The 25,376-nt window shown below is 36.8% G+C and overlaps 1 protein-coding gene across 1 annotated transcript in view; it reads right to left on the bottom strand.

Annotated features, from left to right (window-relative positions):
• The window catches only part of CFAP47 (cilia and flagella associated protein 47), a 423,229-nt gene that overhangs the window by 200,984 nt on the left and 196,869 nt on the right, over positions 1–25,376 (bottom strand). Inside the window, exons 36-39 of the mRNA XM_023634518.2 lie at positions 23,630–23,764; positions 20,830–20,945; positions 4,918–5,068; positions 3,142–3,230 (exon numbers count right to left, since the gene is read on the bottom strand). Of these exons, the coding sequence (XP_023490286.2) occupies positions 3,142–3,230; positions 4,918–5,068; positions 20,830–20,945; positions 23,630–23,764 (491 nt within the window). The remainder of the gene's footprint in view (positions 1–3,141; positions 3,231–4,917; positions 5,069–20,829; positions 20,946–23,629; positions 23,765–25,376) is intronic.

Genomic DNA, 25,376 nt, shown 5'->3' with positions numbered 1-25,376 from the left:
AAGCCATGCTGTAGCAGGCATCCCACGTACAAAGTAGAGGACGATGGGCATGGATGTTAGCTCAGGGCCAGTCTTCCTCAGCAAAAAGAGGAGGATTGGCAGCGGTTAGCTCAGGGCCAATCTTCCTCAAAAAAAAAAAAAAATTAAAAATAGAATCAGCATATGATACAGCAATCCCACTTCTGGGTACTTATTCAAAGGAAGTGAAATCAGCGTCTCAAAGAGATAGCTTCACTCTCATGTTCATTGCAGTATTGTTCACAATAGCCAAAATATGGAAACAATCCAAACAACCATCAACAGATGAATGGATTAAAAAAAATGTGGTTCTTGTGTGTATGTGTGTATATATATGGAATATCATTCAGCCTTAACGAAGAAGGAAATCCTGTAATATGTGACGACATGGATGAACCTTGAGGACATTATGCAAAGTGAAATAAGCCAGTCTCAGAAGGACAAATACTGTATGATTGCATTTATATGAGGCATCTAAAATAGTCAGGCTCATAAAGCAGAAAATAGATTGGTGGATGCTAGGAGCTTGGAGGAGGATGAAATGGGGAGTTGTATAAAGTTTCAATTAGGCAAGATGAGTAAGTACTAGAGATGTTCTATACAACACAGCGCCCACAGTTCACAGCAAGGTATTGTTAAGCACTTAAACATTTGTTAAGAGGGTAAATCTCCTGTTAAGCATTGTTACCACAAATAAAAAAAAAGAAAGGAACACAAGGGAACTTTTGCAAGTGACGGATGTTTATTACCTTGATTGTTGTGATAGTATCATGGCTGTATGCATATGTCCAAACTCATCAAACTGTAGAAATTAAACGTGCAGTTTTTTTGTATATCAATTATACGTCAACTAAGATTTTTTTAAAAAAAGATAAAAACAATAGAGAATATCATGGAAATCAGAAGAAGGTTCTTTGAAAAGATCAATAACATTGACAAATCTTTACCTAGACTAATCAAGAATAAAGGAGAGAAAAATCAAATGACTAAAGTAAGGGATGGAAGAAGGGCCATCACTACTGACTTGCCAGGAAAGATAAAAGACTATAAGGGAATACTATGAAAACTTCTGTGCCAACAAATTCGACAATTTAGAGGAAATGCACAAATTCATAGAATGGCATAAACTATCAAAACTGATCCAGGAAGAAATAGAAAATCTGACTAGGCCTGTAGCAAGTAAAGAGATGACATTAGTAATGAAATGACTTCCCCCAAAGCAAAGCTCAGCCCCAGATGGCTTCAGGTGTGAATCCTTCCAAACATCAAAAGAATTAACACCAATCCTTCAGAAACTCTTCCAAAAAGTAGAAAGAATCACTTCCCAAATCATTCTCTGAGGCCAGTATTAATGATACAAAAAACAGATAAAGACATCACAAGGAAAGGGAATTACATTATGAAATCCTATGATTATAAATGCAAAATCTTCAACAAAATACTTGCAAACCAAATCATATAACATGTAAAAAAGCATTATACAGCACGAATAGTTACATTCTGCAAAAAGGAATTTGAAAACTACTGATCTGGCAGACAGAGATGTGGGAGCTAATCCTGTCTCTGTTAAATCTAAACTCGGTTGCCTTTTTTGTTAAATTTTGATAAAAAATGATCAAATCCGGTCACTGTGCTACACATAATTTTGGGGAAAATATATAGAAATTTTATTTTAAAGTATGTTTAATATGAGATTGTTAATAACTAAATTCATCATTTTTAAGTGTAATATTAAAAACTAGGTCACTTGTTATACTGTTTATAACATAAAAATAGTCTCTATATGAATTAACTGGCATTAAATGTCTTATCTATTCTTTTAAAATTTAAAAAGTAACATACGCCTACCGTGAAATATTCATTTTACAGATTTTGTGATTGGTTTTAAAATTTTGAGTTTATATGCCCATTGCTTAAGTTTGAGGGGCACATTCATACGAGGGAGGAAGGAGTCAAAATTCCTCAGCTAACAATCTTGTCCTCTACTGAACCATGCACCCCTTACAAGAAGTAACGACTTTAATTCACCGTGAAATAAACCATAAAATAACAACAAAATATGCTGATTTTTTGAGAAACATACAACTATAATGTTCCACCAATTCCTGGCACTTTGACATCTTCCTTCAGCTCTAACAGAAGAATACGTATGATCCTGATTTCTTCTGAAGAACAGTCATTTGGTTTATTTAAGGGCATATTTTAATGCTGGGTTAATGCCACATATTCTGACATTTTTTGATTCTCACTTCCTGATATAACACTTTAACAAAATTACAGTAAATAAAATTCTCGCTCACATGAACATGGGAACCATAAATTCACCGATAACTGTTTTAACAAAAGAATTTTTTTATCAACAATAAATGGTATTGTTAATAAGAAACTACCAAAAACCTAGATGTACAGTGATTTAAAAAACTAGAAATTATCAAATACTAAAATAATAAGCATACATACAACTTGCAGTCTCAACACTAAGTATTATTGTGAGGATATGATTTCTAAAGCTAGTGGAAACAGTTCCTAATTTAAGTAGTACATAAGGTACCATTGTCCATCTTCTTCAACATGTAAATTTATAGAAAGATATTTTTCTGTTGTGACCCTAAATAATACTTATGCATTTTAGTGTCTTTTCATTTCAAATCTATGTTGTAGTTAGTGGTGTTAAATCTCAAGATGCACAAATATACACTTAATGTGCTGTTTTAATTAATCATGATTCCTTAAGTAAAAATGCATTTTCTGCTTGAATCAATATTTCACTTTTGGAAATCAACAGATGGAATAAAATACAGATGGAATAGAAGTAAAAAAGTCTATTAATTATAAATTTTTAAAAATTGAAAGAATAATACATCTCAATAAACAAAGCTTATAGATAAAATTCATAAATTTGATATGATCAGTCTTCGCTTTGTATAGATCAAATAGCATTTCGAGGAAAACTGATTTACCTTGATTATTTCTTCTGTTTTACCTGATGATGCTTATAAATTTATAGCAACATAAATATATAACATTTCTCCTCAAAATGATTCATGTTGAAGAAAATTACATATTTCCCTTAAGATTGGATATGGCTAATTGCAATGAATTTACACTAAAACAATAACTTACCTGAAGTCCCCAGCAGTACTGAAGGGATTTTTAACATTCACAGTGAATTCTTTCCATTTATAACATGGGGATTTGCATTTTATAATTTCCTAAAGTAAAAATAAATAAAACATACTATATGATAATAACAAAAAAGACTATCCTGAATTATAAAATATAAACTTAAAGTATTACAGTGATATTAATTTACATAATTCCCCTTTCCCACAAACATTGTACTGCCAAAATCTGGGAGGAAAGAATAAAAATAGATTTAACATCATCACTGACCCATAGTGCTAACACCTGAACTATCTGTTACACTAGTGTCTCCCAAATTGATTTCCTTACAATTGGTTTTGTTAATGACTGAACATGATTTCACAGGCAAATTAATCAATCATATATATACCTAATACACATGGCATAAGGAAGAGGCAGGAGTGTGTGAGTGCGCGAATATCTGTGTATGAGTGTGTGTGAGTGTGACATGCCTACGTTTGTAATGGGGTGGCTACACTGACATATCCGTACTATAATAAAAGCACAAATGTAAAATTAAAACTTCAAATTACCCAAAGGACTTCCATGAAGGAAAAGATACTAGGAATTATACATTTTTAGACTGATCATGTTCTTACCTTATTTTATTTCTCCATTATTATCCAATCCACTTCCTGGTGACTAAGACCATGAGTAGCCAGATGGAGAAGTAAACAGAGACTGCATGAGCTTCAGGTGTCAGCTTTTCTGCCCCAGAGCCATGCTAACAACAGGCTAAAACCATCCATGTCTCTAAGACACATGTGGCAAAGCAACGTTTTGTTTCAGAGAATTTGTGTGAGAGGGTTGGGAAGTCTAAGAGTTCATTATTTAGGAGGAAATTCAAAGATCACAATACACATCTCTGTGACAATCAAATGCCTACTTCCTGTTCTGGGTGTCATTATCCAATAAGCCAGTCTGTCTTAATGCTCTCCTCACACAACTGTCCATTACTACTCATTCTCTTTACCTGCTACTCATGACACTGCACACTTAAAATTCTCTACAATCTATATGGAAATCTGGCAACACAACACATTTACTTCTTTTTTACCATACATCCATGGTAGAAAATAATATTTAAACAAAATAATGGCTATAAAAAGTCAATCATAGCAATGTCACAACCATTTGACAGAGATTTTACAATCCTTTTTCCCTATCCTTTGACATATAAACAGTTAGAACTGGAACATCATCACTTCTCAATAAATGCCAGTCTTAGCATCATCTTTACCATCGATTTGATCCACAGGACACTCAAGATAAATTGATGAATGTTGCTATCAGAGAAGAGAAACATTTTCTTTGCTGTCTAAACCACTAATGTTTAATTCAAACAAAAACAGTCAAAGGCCCAGGGACTGCTTTAACTTAAATCCCAAGTTTCCATGGCAGAAGGGCATGTAAATTGCTGTGTGTGTAGTGGACAACTCCATCATGAAAAGAACGAAATCAGATCTTAAAAATCTGACCTTAAAGTAACAATCAATACAAGTCCTTTTAAATTCTATTATAAAACTGGAGACTTATTTCCACAGAAAGAGTGTCAGGGCAAGAATATCAGAGACCCAGAAGCCAAGAATCGTGCAAATCTAAGTATGTGCACATCTGTGTGTCTGGACACAAACGCTCTCAAAGAATAAGAGCTGCATGGAAATAAAACCTGAAAGAACAATCGTGCGTGGGCAACTCCATGGCCTGGCCTGAGAAGAGAAACAAAGACATACAAAACAGGGAGAATGTACTTACAATGGCTTTAAAATTGAGCACTTCACCCTTAAGAGCAAAGGCCATCGTAGTGCCTCTTACTGCATTCCTAGGTTTTGAAATTAGTATCAGTAAAGCTTCAGCAGGATGAAGGAAGCGACTCATGAATTTCACAGTGAGATTAACTTGGTCTCTGTTTAATAAAAGGTAAAAGAGAAAATATTGTATTGAAAAGATCCAACGAATAAGCATCTATTCAGTGTAGATCATGTACCCAGTGCCTACACTCGGCAATATACTTACTTCTACAATAAAATTAAAGACGGTTACAGACCTCAGGAAGCCTGCAACCTAGTTACTGTCACCAGTTAAAACATCTTGATCCAGCGTATAAAATCTAAAGTTGCCTTCAAATGTATGTAATCTGCCAAATATTGGATTTTCTAACAGCTAGCCATAGGAAATCATATACATTTTTGTGTGAGGTTCACAGGACATTCTGTGCTACCATTTACACAAATACTTAGTCATACCACTGGTTTTTGATCACACAGAGAAAAAAATGAGAAAAGCTAAGAATTCAAAAAAATATGTAATGCTGTGGTTGAAAATAAAATTCAAATCTCAAATCAAAATAATGGTTATATAAATAGCATGATTTTTACTTGAGAGAAACACTTGATTCAAAGAAGGAATTAAAAAAAGCATGTCCATCTCCCTTAAACTTCAACTTTCTAGTCTAAAACATGGCAAAATGGTAGGGAGTCTATGGACTTGGAGATGTCACTTACCTGTTTGTAGAGGAATGAATACACTGTGGCACCCTGGCAACCTTACATGACAACACATACGCCATGTATGCAAGGCCTAACTGCAGTATCAATCTTGGCGGAAAGTCCTGTAATCCTCTCATTACATAAGAGCACGGAGGCTCAGGAAGAGCTGTTAGGGGACGTTTCTCACTTGCCTCCCTAGCTCCCCTGACAGGCTGTCACCACTTCCTCATTGCCTCCTAGATTCTGATGAGGTATGAGGCTTGCTGCCTAGCCCCCTTCAGGGTAGAGCTACAGGCTATCAAACTGCTCAGTTGCAGCATAAAATTGGCTGTCAGCAGCAGCGTGTCCTACCATCCATGATGCAGTCATCTGGCCCCTTTTGTTTGGATGTTGTCCTGCACAAGGGACATGAGGATCTGCCCCCTTTGATTACTTTGTTTTCACTGTTTATGTACATAATGAACTCTCCAAATAAAAAAGTGGACTTAGTGTTTCCTTACTGGCTGAATCTTTCAGCCTTGCCTTGCCAGAGCTGTGGGTGATAAATCTTGGGGAAATTTTACCTTTTGCTTTCACTCTGGCTTTTAGCATAGTTAGCATTATACACCATATCACAGATATTCCTTTGTACAAACTGTCACCTATCACCTTCTCTTAGGATACAGATATTTGGGAATGGAGATGGAAATAGATCCTCAGTGTCAAACTTCAGCTTAACTGCCCCAGAACTCTTGTGGAATGATTGTTGAATGTGTAAGTCTAGGCAGTGGCAAAGAGTAAAGTGAATGAGGGACTTTCAAAATCAACAGAAATGTTCTCAAAATTGTTTTTTAGGGAAGATTATAGCTTACATCTAGCAGGAGTGGGGATGGTTTTTACTCAGAAATGTCATAACTGATCTCCTCAATTTGTGCAAGAGGACATTTCCTTGGCCATTATGAAAAGCTCATGGACTTGAAAAACAAAGGCTATTTGACCTTGAGATCTTTTTCTGGGTGTATAGGCTCAAATTCTGTGTTAGAATACCTACGAGTGATTTAGGACTTTTCCAGATATTCTAAAATTCATCATTAGATAAAGCCATTCATTCATTCAACTGATATTTATAGAGAATTTATAATGTTCCAGGCACCGTTTTAGATTTTTGGGATACAATAATTAGAAAAAAACACACTATTCCCGATCTCCTGGATCTTCCCTTCTACAGGACATGGCAGATATTAACTATGTCATCACAAAATAAATGTGAAATTACAAATGAGGTCTGTGCTATAAATGGTATGAGAACCTAGACTGGAGAGTGTGATATAGTCTGATGGGATATGTTAGGTGGGATGTGAAGGATGAGAATGAGTTAGCTAGAATGAGCAGGGAAGGAAAGAAGGAATCCAAGCCCTCTGATATGAGGAATTATGCGTTTGAAGAACTTGCCAAAAGCCAGGGGATCTGAAGCTTAGAGAGCAAGGGTGTTAGTGATGCAAGATATAGCCAAGAGCCAGCCATGAAAGGCCACATGGACCAGGTTGAGATATTCAGTCTGTATCCTAATGGTGATGGGAAACTACGGAAATATTTTAAGCAGAAGAATAACCTAAGTAACAAATTTGCATTTAAAAAAAAAAAAAATATTGTCATGGGGCTGGCCCCGTGGCTGAGTGGTTAAGCTCGCGCACTCCGCAGCAGGCAGCCCAGTGTTTCGTTAGTTCGAATCCTGGGCGCGGACATGGCACTGCTCATCAGACCACGCTGAGGCAGCGTCCCACATGCCACAACTAGAAGAACCCACAACGAAGAATACACAACTATGTACCGGGGGGCTTTGGGGAGAAAAAGGAAAAAATAAAATCTTAAAAAAAAAAAAAAAATATTGTCATTATAATATAGAGGATGTATTGCAAAGAAGCCTACTAGGAGTCTATTGTAGCGGCCCAGTTTAAAGATGATGGTTCATCAAATTAGAATGGAAGAGGCAGATAAGGTGAAAAGATGCCAAATGTAAGATATACTTGGTAAAATCAATAGGACTTGGTAATGGACTGGATCTCCGTGGTAGCTGATGAAGAAAGGTGTTCAAGAATGATCATAATCTAAATAACATGCACTTAAGTGAATTTATGACTATGCTTAAGTCCTATGAAATACATTTTAAAATACAGTATCCTTTTTATGTCATTGGCTAGTTTTAGGACCATAAAAATTTGAGCTTCTCTTGAGTATAGATGTTCCTTTTAAAAATTTTGTACTCATAATGAAGCAAGTAAAGGACAGGATTTCTTCCTGAATGTGTTAGAAAGTTCAGAAGCAAACGGGTGGTCCACTTCAGGTAAGTGTCCTAGGGCTCCAGACGTGTATAACTATAGGTTTCATCTTCATTTTCTTATCTTTTTGTTTCTTTTTTTTCCAATTGCCTCCTCCTCATTTAAAAAAAAATATCCTTGATATTACATGTATCTCATAAACTATCTCAACTTGGCTTTCAGAAAAGATGTTAAATTTATAACACATCAATGTCAGTGCTCATAAGGCTCAATGAGAATAATAATGAAAAAAAGAAACAGAATGGTTTTCTAAAAGTATTTTTGTTGTTAGTGCCTTAAGTCGATTCTGACTCCTGGCAACCCTGTGTACAGCTGTGTACAGCTGTGTACAGGTCTTTCTTACACTATCCTCTCATTTTTCGGAGCTCTACCAGACAATGCACTATTGCTATTCATAAGGCTTTCATGGCCAAGTTTTTTGGAAGTGGGTGGCCAGGTCCTTCTTCCAATCTGGACGCTCCACTGAAACCCGTCCACCATGGGTGGCCCTGCTGATACTTGAAATACTGGTGGCATAGCTTTCAGCATCACAGCAACATGCAGCTGCCGCAGTATAACAACCGACAGCTAAGAGGTGTAGTTCCCTTGATGGAGAAATGAACCTGACCATGGTGGTGAGAGCACTGAATCTTAACCACTAGACCACCAGGGCTAGCTTTCTAAAAGTATACTTTCACTTTAATGGCAGCTACTCCATGGTTACAGCTAAATGTAGTCATCAAGTTAGATGCAGAAACAAACATGTTTCTATGTTAGTGTAGCTGTTTAATCTTTTCTATATTAATGATATCGCTGGGAATGTAAGTCCACAGCTGGCAGAAAGAGCCACTATTAATAGTGATTAAGTAGAAGCTAAGACAGGATGATACACGGATAATTATATAATATCTGATAATAATAAAAGTACAGATTTTTTTAAGAAATTTTCTGAACCCTATTTGAAAAACACAAAGACTATAAAATTATTTAGTATAGCTAAAGAGATACTTAAAGGACCACCTAATAACAGTATTAAAGCTTACAAAAGAAAACGCATCCAGAAAAGTGAATAATTGTTTTCCATATACATTAAAAATTAAGCATTACGTCTCCTGGGAACCCTTCCATGATTTGCCCAAGAACACTTAGGTGCTTCTTTTTTCCATTTTCCTCTAGTTCTATACATATGTCACGAATAAAATAATTATCGAATTATATCTTCATTGTGTGTTTGCTCGTAGGGCACCCTGCTAGAGTGTAAACATGTGGGTAGTGTTGATATATTTTCATCTATGAATCACCAGCACTTTGAATTTAGAGCGAGGGGGCAAATACTTATTGATTGCTTCCTATAAGTTCCAGTTACACTACTAGGTGTTTTGCCTATATAGTTACATTTATTACTGACAAAACTGTTGGTAAATAATTCTGATTCTCATTTTCCAAATACGAAAAACAAGGCTGGATCATAGAGCCTGTGCATGTCAGTATCAAGGCTCAGCACGTAATTGTTAAAAGACATAATAGAAGGGTTCTAGACCCCAGTGGCATCTGAAGCCCAGATTCATCACCTTGCTCTCTAAGAAAAATCTCATTAAAATTATAATAAAGGGTTTTTTTTTTTAAGCCTCTAGTTAGAGGAAGCTATCAATGAGCATCTACACAGAGGCTAATAAAAGAAACAAAGCTGCCCTGGAGACTCCTGGAGAGGCCATTTCCGGAGATGCCCACTTGAATGGAAGACAAGATGGAGTTCAGACAACCCCACTCTGCCCAAGGCCAGTGCACAATGCCAGGAAATTGGGCATAAAAGTAGGATGTTTTTTACTCTAAAGCGAAGTCTGTCAGTTGACAAACCTGTGCATATACAGACTCACAATATACTCTTCTATTGCCTTATTATTACATATGAATGGATAAACAAGTATCACAAGTCATTAGAATGAATCCTTAAATATGAAACACTGAAACCAAGATAAACAAACATAACTGACATCAAAGAAAATATAATAACAGGTAATAGATGAGAACATAAAAGTCAGAGACATTTACAAAGATACTGCAATCTCAATTTAAGAATAGGATGCTATGAAATAGGGTTATTCACTGAAAAGGAAAGTACTCTTACAAATATATATGTATAGAGAGTCTTTCATTCTGTCTCTCTCTCCCACAGGAAACAGGTGGAAAAGGCAACATTGATAAAGTGACGAAAAAGCAATGAGATGAAAAATACTAGTCATAGGATAGAGGATACAATTAACAGGTTCAATATCTAAGAACTAAAGGTTGGAAAACGAGAACAGAGAAAAACAGAGGGGAGAAAATTAAGGAAGAAACAATTTAAGAGAATTTTCCAGAGCTTATGATAAACAACTTCATAATGAAAGAAGTGTCTGTGTATGCAGACAATTAAAAAAGACCCTCCTTGATGTATTCTGGAACAACATAAGAACACAACAGAAGATCCTAAAAATTTCAAGAGGTGTGCAGAAATAGACTTATATAGACTGTCTCATCACAAATACAGAATAGTATGAGGCAGTGGAACAATTATTTTAAGAGTTATGAGGAAAAATCTTTTCAACTTAGAATAACATACCAAGAAAATATAAGTCAAATGTAAGGGTAGTAAAAAGACATGCTTCAAAAAAGCAAAATCTTGGGAAATTTACCTCTCCCATACTTTTTATTAGAAGGTTTCATAAGGATTTTTGTAAAAATAAATAGTGAGTAAACTAAGAAAGATATTAGTTTCTATCCAAAGAGAAATAAAGAAAATCCCAATATTGACATCTCTTCAGTATTTCTTTAGAATTTACTAATTTTCTCAGCTTAAAAAAGGAGTCAAAAGACACTTTATATATTGATGGTATAAGAAATATTTATAAAATACATTTTTACTCTTGAAAAAGTAATAAACAGAAGATAAAACTGGTGATGTTGGGTGGCAGGGCAATAAATCTACAGCAGTAAGTAAGCTAGACCATTAAATATTCTAGCTATATGTCAATAGATTATTTCTGAAGTTGATATATCAAAAATATTGACAAAGATATGTAGATTAAATATTTACGGAGGTAACCATCAGAAGAACTCAAATTAGACATAACTGAAAGAGTTAAAAGCAGGTGCCTCAAGAAGTGGATCTCTGGAGACAGGGATGTGAGGGAAAAAGAACTTGCTTTTCATTTTAAACTCCTCTACATATTTGAGTTGCTAAAGCATGTGCAAGCTAAATTTTGATAAAAAAAAGATAAATAACTTGAAGACAAGACTATGTACATGTACAATATGGTCAAAACATGTTTAATAAATATTAAGTATTTTTAACATTTACATATATGATGCATTATTTTGTAAATAGCTAACAATACATATGGTATAACAAGCCACATACTTGTGCATATAAAATGACTGGAAGGAAATGAACTCATAAATTAGCTGTGTTTATCTGATGGGATTCTAGGTGATTTTTGTTTTCCTCTTTATAGTTTTCTGTAACAGTCCAATTTTCTACAATATACAGGTTGTACATTTACAATAAAAACTGTAAATGTTGGGGCCAGCCCAGTGGCATAGTGTTTGAGTTTGCGCACTTTGCTTCAGCAGCCCAGGGTTCATGGGTTTGGATCCTGGGCACAGACCTACACACCACACATCAAGCCATGCTGTGGCAGCACCCCACATATAAAATAGAGGAAAACTGGCACAGATGTTAGCTCAGGGACAACCTTCCTCATAAGTGAAGGCAGCTCAGGGACAATAATCTTCCTCACCAAACAAACAAACAGACAAACTATATATGTTAATTTCATTAAAAAGAAATATTGTCTTAAGCTAAAATCTCAGGGGTTTAGGGTAGTTATTAGGAAGAAGTTCCACTTAATGAGAGATTTAAAATACTGGAAGAGGGGCCAGCCCTGTGGCCGAGTGGTTAAATTCATGTGCTCCACTTCCGCGGCCCAGGGTTTCCCTGGTTTGGATCCTGAGCGTGGACTATGGCACCGCTCATCAGGTGATGCTGAGGCAGTGTCCCACATAGCACAACCAGAAGGACCTGCAACTAGAATATACAACTATGTACAGGGGGGTGTAGGGAGAAGAAGAAGAAAAAAATACTGGAAGAGGCTATTAGGTTTATGAGTGAAAAAAAATAGGGGAGAAACCCAAATCCTTTTCACTTGTATCATCCTATTTGAAGGGCAGAAAACAGATCTCAACTGTCAAAGACTTAAGGGAAGACAAATGGTACTGTGACAATGTCCAGATGAACTTGTATTACCAAAGTTGTGTTTTATAACAGACATGTAAGAAGTATAACTTGGAAAATGGGTGGAATGTACAAATGGTGTCAAGATGGTAGTGCAGGCAGACTCTGAACTCACCTCCTCTCATGGACACAACAAATTTGCAACTACTCTTGGAACAATTACCCCTAAGAGAGAACTGAAAACTGAACAAAAAGAACCCCCACAACAAGGGACAGTGCTGACTGAGGTAGAAGAGACAGAAATTCCTTTCTAGAGAGAAAAAAGCCGCCTTCTAGCTGCAGCATCTCACAGCCAGCCAGGAGCAAACTTAAGGTATGAAGCCTTACCTGGAGGAGTGGGGGATCTGAGCAGTGGAGCATTATCACAATAAGCAGCTTTTGGACTCAGTACAACCGAGACAAGTGTCATAATATCTGGCTTTTCTGGCTACTAACTACAATAGGGAATGCCCCCAGAAAAGCTATCAGACATAAGGAAAAAAGCCAGCTCTTAAAGGTCCCACACACAAATTTACCAATTTCAGAAAGCAACCTAAAATCACCAGAAATGTACGCAGTCCTTTGGTAAAGAGACTCACTTAATAGGTCGGTGCATCTTGTTGAGAGGTGAGACCTCTCGAGGGACTGAGACATTGGCAGCAGTCATTATTGTGACCTAGTAGAGGCGTGCTGACATGGATGAGGCAGATGCCAGTGGAGTTCTTCCCCTTGCCTGTCAGCACAGGGGTCTGCCCTACCCACTAGAGCACCAATTTAATGCAGCTCAGCCGGGGCAAGCAGCTCACCCTAGGGACTCACCCCACTAAACAGCAAGCCTACAGGCAACTTGTGGGCCCACAGAGGTAGGGAAGCTGGAACCTCTGCAGTCAGGCAAGTAAGTCCAACTCAGCAGGGCAGTGTGAGTGTGAGGGGTACGCTTGCGTTGTTGGAGCGTGTGGAGCCCCTACAGTGGAGCAATTGGGTCTGCTTCAGTGAGCTGGGGTGCACATGTGGCAGGACTGTGTTGATGGGGTGTGTGGCCCTGTGGGTGGTGGAGCTTGTCAGCTGCAGCAGACTTGTGCTTGTCAAACAGCCACATAGGGTATCAGCTCCACTTTCCAAAGCCTAAAACAATTGGGTGCTTCCATAACTGGGACTGGCCCCACTCAGCTGCAAGCCTGAGGAAGATGACAAGAGCCTTTCAGGCCAGAGTCCTACAGCAATTGTAAGCCCCTGAGCCTAGCAACCAGCCACACTGGGGGCCTACTCACTTAACAGAAAAACTGCAATGGGAATGCGCTATTAGACTGTGTAGTCAACTGTGCTGGGGGTCCCTGCACCTGATAAAGTGTCTGAAAGGTCCACAGCAGAGCCACATGCAGTTGAGCTTTACAACCAGCCAGACCAGGAGACAGCCTAGCCTCCCTGGCCACCTGCAGCAAAAGCAACCCTGCCACAACAGAAGGACACATGTAGCCCACACAAGGGACACTGATGGAACATTTGGGACTGGTGAGAAGAGGAAAGCACACTGCTGGGACTCATAAGGCATCTCTTACATAAGGCCACCTCTCCAAGATCAGGAGACATAGCTGACCCACCTAATACGTAGATACAAGCACACAGAAAGAGGAAAAATGAGGAGACAAAGAAATATGTTCCAAATAAGGGAACAGGACAAAACCCTAGAAAAAGAACTGAATGAAACAGAGATAAACAATCTCCCTGACAAAGAGTTCAAACAAAAAGTCATAAGGATGCTCACTGATCTTGGGAGAAGAATGGATGAACTCAGTGAAAACTTCAACAAAGAATTGGAAAATATAAAAAGAACCAATCAGAAGTGAAGAATACAAAACTGGAAATGAAAAATTCACTAGAGGGAATCAAGAGTAGAGTAGATGGTATGGAAGAACAGATCAGTGAGCTGGAAAAAAGACTAAAGGAAATCACCCAAGCTGAACAGATAAAAGAAAAAGGAATTTAAAAGAATGAGGACAGTCTAAGGGACCTCTGCGACAACATCAAGTGCACTAACATCCATGTTATAGGTGTCCCAGAAGGAGAAGAGAGACAAAGGGGCAGAGAATCTATTTGAAGAACTAATAGTTGAAAACTTTCCTAACCTAAGGAAGGAAACGGACATCCAGGTATAGGAAGCACAGAGAACACTAACCAAGATAAATCCAAAGAGGCCCACACCAAGACACATTATATTTCAAATGTCAAGAATTAAAGATAAAGAAAGAATCTTAGAAGCGGCAAGAGAAAGGCAACAAGTTACATACAGAGGAAACCTCATAAGGTTATCAGCTGACTTCTCAGCAGAAACCTTAAAGGTTAGAAGGGGGTGGCACAATATATTTTGAGTGCTGAAAGGAAAAACCTACAGCCAAGAATACTCTACCCAACAAGGTTATCATTAAGAATGGAGGGAGGGGCCAGCCTGTGGCGCAACAGTTAAGTTTGCACATTTTGCTTCTCAGCAGCCCGAGGGTCACCAGTTAGCATCCTGGGTGTGGACATGGCACCACTTGGCAAAAGCCATGCTGTGGGAGGTGTCCCACATATAAAGTAGAGGAAGATGGGCATGGATGTTAGCTCAGGGCCAGTCTTCCTCAGTAAAAAGAGAAGGATTGGCAGCAGTTAGCTCAGGGCTAATCTTCCTGAAAAAAAAAAGAATAGAGGGAGAAATAAAGAGTTTCCCAGACAAGCAAAAACTAAAGTTTATCACCAAGAAACCAGCCCTACAAGAAATGCTAAAGGGACTTATTTAAGTAGAAAATAGAAGATCACAAAGGGTAATAAGAAAATTCTCCCCAAAAAAAGGCAGTAAATTCATTGGTAAAGGCAAATATACCACAAGGTAGCTGGTCAACCACTTTTGGAGCTAATATGAAGGTCAAAAGACAAAAGTACTAAAATTATCTATTCCCATGATAATGGGGTAATGGATCACCAGCACAATAAAAGAAGTTAGATATGGTATCATAAACATAAAATGTGGCAGGAGGGGAGGAAAAGAGTAGAGCTTTTAGAAAGAGGACAAACTAAAGAGAATATCAACTTAATATAGATTGATATATACATAGATTATTATATATGGACCTCATGATCATCGCAAACCAGAAACCTAGAATAAATACAAAAAAAAAATAAGAGAAAGAAACCCAAAAGTAATACTAAAGAAAGGCATCAAACCACAAGGGAAGAGAGCAAGAGAAGAAAGGAATAGAGAAGAACTACTAAAACACTCAGACAAAAGTAACAAAATGGCAATAAGTACATACTTATCAACAGCTACTTTAATTATCAGTGGACTAAAAGCTCCAATCAAAAGGCACGGAGTGGCTGATTGGATATAAAAAAGACCCATATATATGCTCCATTGAAGAGAAATACTTCAGAGCTAAAGATATTCACAAACTAAAAGTGAAAGGACAGAAAAAGATACTCCATGCAAATGGAAATGAAAAGAAAGCTGGGGTGCCAATACTTATATCAAACAAAATAGACTTTCAAACAAAAACTGTAACAAGAGACAAAGAATGGCACTATATAATGATAAAGGGAACAATCCAAAAAGAGAATATAACACTTGTAAATATCTATGAACCCAACATAGGAACACCTAAATAATAAAGCAATTATGAACAGACACAAAAGGAGAAACAGACAGTAACATAATAGTGGGAGAATTTAACACTCCACATACACCAATGGATAGGTCATCCAAATAGAAGATCAATAAGGAAACATTGGCCTTAAAAGACACATTAGACCAGAAGGACTTAGAAGATATATAAAGAACATTCCATCCAACAACCACAAAATACACATTCTTTTCCAATGCACATGGAACATTCTCCAAAACAGATCACTATTAGCCCACAAAACAAGTCTCAATAAATTTAAGAAGACTGAAATAATACCAACCACCTTTTCTGACTACAATGGTATGAAACTAGAAATCAACTACAGGAAGAAAATCGGAAAAGACACAAATACGTGGGGATTAAACAAAATGCTACTGAACAACAATCAGGTCAAAGAAGAAATAAAAAACATATCTGGATACAAATGAAAATGCTACATGCTAAAATTTCTGGGATACAGCAAAATCAATCCTAAGAGGGAAATTTATAGTAATACAGGCCTACCTCAACAAACAACAAAACTCTCAAATAAATAATCTAATGGTGCACATAAAGGAACTGGATAAAGAAGAACAAACAATGTCCAAGATCAGTAGAAGGAAGGAAATAATAAAAATCAGAGCAGAAACAAATGAAATCAAGACTAAAAATAGTAGAAAAAAATCAGTGAAACTAAGAGCTGATTCTCTGAAAAGATAAACAAAATTGACTAGCCTTTAGCTAGATTCACCAAGAAAAAAAGATACAAGGCTCAAATAAATAAAATCAGGAATGAAAGAGGAGAAATTAAAACCAACATCTCAGAAATACAAAAGATTATAAGAGAATATTATGAAAAGCTATGTGCCAAAAAATTGGATAATCTAGAAGAAATGGATAAATTCTTAGAATAATCCAAGCTTCCAAAATTGAATCAAAAAGAAATAAAGAATTTGAATATACCAATCACCAGTAAGGAGATCAAAACAGTAATCTGAAACCTCCCAAAATATAAGAGTCAGGACCAGATGGCTTCCCTGGTGAATTCTATCAAATCTTCCAAGAAGACTTAATACCTATCCTTCTCAAACTCTTCCAAAAAATTGAAGAGGAGGCTTTCTAACTCATTGTACAAAGCCAACATTACCCTGACACCAAAATCAGGCAAGGACAACACGAAAGAAGAAAATTATAGGCCAATATCACTGATGAACATTGATGCAAAAGTCTTCAACAAAATACTAGCAAATCAAATACAACAATACATTAAAAAGATCATACACCACGATCAAGTGGGATTTATTCCAGGGATGCAGAGACTGTTCAACATCCACAAATCAATCAATGTGATACACCACATTAAGAAAATGAAGAATAAAAATTACATGATCATCTCAAAGGAGGCAGAGAGAGCATTTAACAAGCTATACCATCCATTTATGATAAAAACTCTAAATAAAATGGGTATAGAAGGAAAGTACCTCAACATAATAAAGGTCATATATGACAAAGCCACAGCTAATACCAATCTCAATGGGGAAAAACAGAAAGCTAGCCCTCTAAGAACAGGAATCAGACAAGGATGCCCACTTCACCACTCTTATTTAACATAGTATTGGAAGACCTAGCCAGAGCAATCAGGCAAAAAAAAAGAAATAAAAGCGATCCAAATTGGAATGTAAGAGGTGAAACTGTCACTATTTGCAGATGACATGATTTTATATATAGAAAACCCTAAAGAATCTACCAAAAAATTTTCAGAAATAATAAATGAATATGGTAAAGTTGCAGGATACAAAATTGACATAGAAAAATCTGTTGCATTTCTATACAGTAACAACAAAGTAGCAGAAAGAGAAATTGAGAAGGCAATCCCATTTACAATCACAACAAAAAGAATAAAATACCTAGGAATAAACTTGACCAAGGAGGTGAAAGACCCATACACTGAGAACTATGAAAAATTGTTCCAAGAAAAAGAAGACAAAAGAAATGGAAAGATATTCCGTGCTCTTGGATTAGAAAAATTAACATAGTTAAAATGTCCATACTTCCTAAAGCAAACTACAGATTCAGTGCAATCCCTATCAACATTTCAATGACATTTTTCACAGAAATAGAACAAAGAATCCTAAAGTTTACATGGAACAACAAAAGACCCCAAATAGCCAAAAGAATCTTGAGGGAAAAGAACAAAACTCCCTGATATCAAAATATACTACAAGGCTATAGCAATCAAAGCTATAGTAATCAAAACAGCATGGTACTGGCACAAGAACAGACAGACCAATGGAACAGAATCAGGAGCCCAAAAATAAACCCAAACATCTATGGGCAGCTAATTTTCGATAAGGGAGCCAAGAACATACGACGGAGAAAGGAGAGTCCCTTCAATAAATGGTGTTGGGAAAAACTGGACAGCCACATGCAAAAGAATTAAGCAGACCATTATCTTTCACCATACACAAAAATTAACTCAAAATGGATTAAAGACTTGAATGTAAGGCCTGAAACCATGAACCTTCTGGAAGAAGACATAGGTAGTACACTCTTTGACATTGGTCTTAGCAGCATGTTTTCGTGTACCATGTCTGACAGGGCAAGGGAAACAAGAGAAAAAATAAACAAATGGGACTACATCAAACTAAAAACCTTCTTCATAGCAGAGGAAACCATCAACAAAACGAAAAGACAACCTAACAACTGGGAGAAGATACTTGCAAACCATATGCCTGATAAGGAATTAATATCCAAAATATACAAAGAACTCATACATCTCAACAACATAAAAACTAACAACCCAATTGAAAAACGGGCAAAAGATCTGAACAGACGTTTATCCAAAGAAGATATACAGATGGCCAACAGGAACATGAAAAGATGTTCAACATCACTAATTATCAGGGAAATGGAGATCAAAACCACCATGAGATATCACCTCACTCCCCCGAGAATGGTATAATTAATAAAACAGGAAACAGTATGTTTTGGAGAGGATGTAGAGAAAAGGGAACTCTCATACACTGCTGGTGGGAGTGCAAACTGGTTCAATATCTATGGAAAACAGTATGGAGCTTCCTCAAAAAATTAAGAATAGATCTAGCATACAATCCAGCTATTCCACTGCTGGGTATTTATCCAGAGAACATGAAAACATGAATGCTTAAAGATACATGCACCCCTATGCTCAATGCAGCATCATTCAAGACTTGGAAGCAACCTAGGTGCCCATTGAGGGACAGATGGATAAAGAGATGTGGTATACATACACAATGGAATACCACGCAGCCATAAAAAATGATGAAATCTGGCCATTTGCAACAACATGGATGGGCCGATGGTATTATGCTAGGTGAAATAAGCCAGAGGGAGAAAGTCAAATACCATATGATCTCACTCATAAATAGAAAATAAAACAAGAACAAACACATAGAGCCAGAGATTGAATTCGTGGATACCAGAGGGGAAGGCAGGAGAGAAGAGGGCTAAATGGGTGATTAGGCACACGTGTGTGGTGATGGATTTTAATTAGCCTTTGGGTGGTGAACATGATGTAATCTACACAAAAATTGAAATATAATGATGTACACCTGAAATTTACATAATGTTATAAACCAATGTTATCTCAATGAAAAAAAGTAACACTAAAAAGAAAATGTGTGGAATATTTTTATAAAGAGTTTTACTCTATGATTTAATTTATAACATAAAAACAGGTGATCGGGGAATTATTTCCCTCATATTTAATTCAATTTGGATATAGCCCCAATCATGAATGTTTCAGAATTTATAAATTGTATACTCCTTTAGCATGGAGCAGTAACTGAGGAAAACAAACACAGGCTAATGACACAACTCAAGGACACTGGTGCAACTAGGTTTCTTGGTATTTTAAATACTAATTGAAAACTGCCCCCATTTCCAATTATTCCTGTGTTTGATATACTACAATCAATAAAGATTACATTGTGAAAAGTAACTCATGTTAACATGTAGCAAAAAATCAAAAAGTAAACCAGCGAAGTAACTTTAGTAGTTACATTCTGTCACTTTGCACTGGGAAAAAATTATTATATGCAAAAGCAATGACTAAAATTCAAGACTGTTTAAAATCTATTAGTGGTTATCAAATTTGTCAACCTCTGTGGTACTCACACAGCTATTCTCATATCATCCATTGTATTATGTAATAAGAGTATTTGCATCATTAACCCCTGTTGGCATATTAAATAGGATTTGTTGATCTGGGAAAAGTCATATGTTGTGCTCATATTTTATTCCTCAAGGCTATTCTCTGGGGGTTTCATTTGCACTTTATTTTTGGGTGTAGGATGGCAGTAGAAACATTGAACAAGTATCATGTGGACCAAATCAGATAAAAATGAGACTCCATAGAATGTCAGTACAATTTGGGAGTTTATATACCTGCATATATCTCTGTATCTCGATATCTCTGCATCGATCGATAGATCAATCGATTGATCCATACGTATGACCATGAAGGGACAGAGAAAAATGGCAACGTTGGGAGTGTCTTTGAGGTAAGATTATCAGGCTTTTACATTTTTTGTTCTTTATACTTACATAGTTTCTAAATTTCTACAATGAGCACAGTGCTTTTGAGAAACAACTACATATGTTGTATATATACATAAATCTAGCACAGACTGTTTCCAGTTTCCTGCAGGAAACAGACCTGTAGTACATAAACAAACAACTTATAGTCTAATCTCTAGGGCCCATATGCATGCAAAATAAGCTAAAATGAAATGCATACACAAAAATCAGCTGCTTTAAGTTGTTAGAATTATTTTAACAAAACTGGTGAGGAATCTCAGCAACATAGGAATATTTTATCTATGTGTGAGTGACAGTCTTTTCATTATATACATATCAGTTGAAAACAAATCCAGATCACTCTTTTAAAGTTGTAATACACATTAAATCTCTAGGGTTGATATGTACAGTGAAGTAAAAAACAAAACAAAACTTACTTTGGAGAAATTGTCACAACGTTTCCTGTTTGGGAGAGGGAGAAATCAGTGGCATCTCTTCCAATAATTGTGGCATTATACACTAAGTTTTTCAGGCTTGAATTTTTCAGTAGAATCTATGTTGAAGGAGAGAATATAAATAAGATCATAAATTTTAAAACTATATAATTTGACATTTCTTATTTTTATTAAAGGAAGTTACATATTTTAATCATGAAAATATTTATTACTAGTGCACTAACTGGAGGAAAGAAGACTTTGTATTTAAAAATAGTATATATATAGTGGCCAGCTGGTGGCGCAGCGGTTAAGTGCGCACGTTCTGCTTCAGCGGCCCGGGGTTCACAGGTTCAGATCCCGAGTGCGGACATGGCACCGCTTGGCAAACCATGCTGTGGTAGGCGTCCCACATATAAAGTAGAGGAAGATGGGCACGAATGTTAGCTCAGGGCCAGTCTTCCTCAGCAAACAGAGGAGGATTGGCAGCGGATGTTAGCTCAGGGCTAATCTTCCTCAAAAAGAAAAAAAAATTTAAAAAAACAAATATAAAAAAAATAGTATACATATACATATATAGTTTAGCAGAAGTGCACAGGGAGGGGCTGTCCCCAGGGCTGAGAGGTTAAGTCCGTGTGCTTCACTTCGGTGGCCCAGGGTTTCGCTGGTTCAGATCCTGGGCGCAGCAACGGCACTACTCAGCAGGCCATGCTGGGGTGGCATCCCACATAGCACAAACAGAGGCATTCACAACTAGAATCCACAACTATGTACTGGGGGGCTTTGGGGAGAAGGAAAAAAGAAAACCCATCAGAAGTGCACATTTGTGAAAAATAAAAGCTGTCTTTTATCTATAATCTTACAGTGTGAATATTATTTCTAGTAAATAATTAAATGTGGAAGAAAATCATGTTTCCATTTCCATATGCTTTAATTTGATTTTTAACATCACAATTATAATTTATGTTTATTAAAAATGTTGTCTAAACACTAGCTTGTGTTATTAACTACTTTTTAAAAATAATAACATTTAAATGGCAGAAAGAAATACAAACATGGACAGAGTAGGAGAACCAGTAATAACACCTAACGGAAATAAATCACTGCTCAATTTAATTCAGACTCCTCTTATCTTTGCAGGCTGAAGGAAAGCATTTCTAACTCTTTAGGAATTTTATTTTGAAGTCAAAAGTGCTCTCCAATATAATTACAGCTCTAGGCTAATTAGTACCCAAAGCCCTTAAATATCATCGCACTTAGTGAATTATCATAGTAAATACTGTTGAAAAAAATCTCTAAAGAGTTTTATATCTCTTTTCCCTACAAAAAAAAGGGGAAGAAAGAAAATTAAATAATAGCGATCATATTTCAATATGTGCTAAAAAAAATCAGAAGGAGGGGGTTTTCCTCTCCCTAAATTGAGTCCTTTACACTTTGAGGCAAGAACCTGTGTTTTTCCCTATTTTTAACTGAATCCTTACCAACCATCGCTTATACCGTCACAGAGGATACACAGTTATTTTCTCAAAAAAGCTTACAACTACAAGTCAAAGATCATCAGGACATATTTTTTGAAGACCAAATATGGACATGTTTTGCATCGAAAGTATAAAATTACTCCCCCAACTTAATAAGAGGAAGGATACATAAAACAGCCTGAGGAAAAGGAATAAACATGCTATGACCAAAGGGGTAAATTAACTTTTGTACAGAATAAAATGCTATCAGCCCACACTTTCCTGAGAAAGAAGCAAGTCGAGAGACCTATAAATCTGGTTGAAGATTTTATGAAAACTAGTAGAAGGAATAATCTTAGATAAATATAAGCAATCCAAAATTGTATGCTAGGAGATATTTCACAAGTGTTAATATGAAACAAATTGTTTGAAAACCAAAGTGAGGTCAATGGTCGCTAACAAGATATTTTTCCATCAAAGATATTTTCCACTTGCAAAACATGGACATACTTATATAGATTTATTATTGTCACAGGATTCAAAATTTCATTTTCAATTTTTTCCTGCAAATTAAAAAATTCACTGCTTTGGGCCAGCCCGGTGGCGCAGCAGTTAAGTGCGCATGTTCTACTTTGGCAGCCTGGGGTTTGCCGGTTCGGATCCCGGGTATGGACATGGCACTGCTCGGCACGCCATGCTGTGGTAGGGGTCCCACATAAAAAGTAGAGGAAGATAGGCACGGATGTTAGCTCAGGGCCAGTCTTCCTCAGAAAAAAGAGGAGGATTGGCAGCAGATGTCAGGGCTAATCTTCCTCAAAAAAAAAAAAAAATTTCACTGTTACACATTTAGCAGCTCCAGCATATGTAAACTCGTTTAGTGGGAATTAGGTGGCCCTGGTGAGGAGCACTTTTCACTATGGACTTCCCTTTCAACATTTTCGTTTGAACAAAATCTATCCGGATCTGTAAACTGCTCCCTGAAGGAAAGCCAAGCATATTCTGATCACAAGTTTCCACTTACGGTATCAGTCCTCTTGTACATGAAATGGAGTTCAAGTTTCCGAAAGGATTTCTCCTTCAAAGGGCTTAACTTTCATTTTCTACCTCCTCAAAGCCCATTCCTCAATGGAATGAAAGAGTCATCATTTCACTGCAGGTGGCGATTATTGTTAAGCAAAAAGTGTCCCTTTTATTCTGCTATACTTTTGGTTTAGGAGAAGCAATGTTTGTTAAGGCTTATCCTATTATATTGATACTTTTGTTAATTTTGGATTGAGAAAGAAATATCTAAAACCCCTCTTAAGTGTTTAACTCCCCATATATTTTGGCCTCAAAGCTGTCCTTACCCGTCTCAGCACAGTGTCATGTAGAGTACAATGAAAGAGCACCACCTTCTTGGGGAGATATGTAGGGAGGCTTTCGTACATGTAGACACAAAGCATGAGCATCAGGATTGGATTAGGGTCACAGATGTCGGTGGCCTAGTTTCAAAGAAGAGAAATATAAATTAGAGGAGATACAGATAAAACACATAAAAAGAGCTAAAGCATAATACACCACTTGTTGAATTACTTTAAAACATTTTAAAATCTTACTGATTGACAATGATGCTGAAATGTAGACACAGCAGGCAAAATATTGCTGTGAATCAGAAGCTTGACCTAAGTGTTAAAAGATGAATTAGCTGTGTTCTAAGTAGAACAATGACCTCACAACCTCAAAGACTAGCCAGAGGTCAGAAAAATACTATGAGCGAGAAATATTGACTAATGTGACTAAGACGCCATCCCCGTTTTAAAGTATCCTATAATGCAGTAAAAGAAAACTGAGAAGTAGACAGACTACTGAGGTAAAAGATGGCAAGAGATTTTCAAGCAAAATCCCATGGGAGGAGGCAGCACATGAGATGGACTTAGAGAATGCTTGGATTTTAAATAGGTTGTCTGGCATGAAGAAAAAGGTGCATTCTATCAGAAAGGCAAAGAACCACAGGGCAGGGATATAAGGCAGTATAGCATTCGCTCTGGAAAGAAGAATTACAATCTGAATCATGCATAAGGTAAGGAGGGACAAGTATTGGAAGAAAAGACTAAGGCGTACCAGGACCACATTGTGGAGCGTGTGGTTGTCAGGGTGAGGGTCTTGATTTCTGAACAAGGAATAAGACAAGAGCAACAATTCAGGCAGATTAGGCAGGGGTTGGCTGGGGAGGTAGTTTTCCCAGAACAGACAAATTATAATAAGGCAGAAAATGTAATTATAATGATAAACAAGATAAATTAGTGATGGTTGTTGGAACAGATTTGAGACAAAATCCAGAATTACAGAGGAACAACAGCAGGGACAATCAACATAGCCAGAATGTGCATTGAGGCCAAAAAATAGAGTCAGGAACAGAAGGAAGAAGGATTTTTTCTAACAGTTTATATAGTGCCTATGATCTTCTAGAAAAAGGTGGAGGTAGTGTGGGAGAATTATTCATAGAAAAGGAGTATTGGGATTGGTCCAAGGCAAGGATTCAAAGACACGTAAAACACCACTCAGAAACAAGCAAGTCTGTCATTGACAATGTACAGGGAGCTCTTTACATTTCCATAAAATGAAGATCTATTAACGGCACACATTCAAGTTAGCAAGTGAAAATGATCTGGGCCTGGCCTGGAAATGCAAAAAGTGCAAGAGCTGAGGATGCCTCACGTGTTATGTGGAACTAACACACTTGACTGAAGTTTGGCAGCAGGTATCAGAGAATAACGATAGCCCTTCTGATCATCTTTGAGTCCACATTTTCAAATACATTCTTTTCCTTCTTTGGGAGAAGAGAAGGGTTTGTTCTTTCTTGTTGCGTCAATAAGCGGAAAGGCTAACCAATAAAGGCGCCTGGGGAGGGAACTGTTAGTAAAAATAAGAGAGCCGGCCTGTCTCAGCAGGGTAGAAAGCTGCTATTAAGTATGATTTGAGGAAAACTGAGAAATACAAGACTCCAAAGTTTCTTATCAGTATTCTGTGGTCTCACATTTCTTCAATAAAAATGTTAGTCAAGAGATGTAGGAAATTATTTAAGATAAGAACAAACTAAGAAACAAAATACAG

This window comes from Equus caballus, chromosome X (assembly GCF_041296265.1).
Source record: "Equus caballus isolate H_3958 breed thoroughbred chromosome X, TB-T2T, whole genome shotgun sequence".
NCBI lineage: Eukaryota > Metazoa > Chordata > Mammalia > Perissodactyla > Equidae > Equus > Equus caballus.
This window is presented reverse-complemented; position numbering and strand designations above follow the sequence as displayed.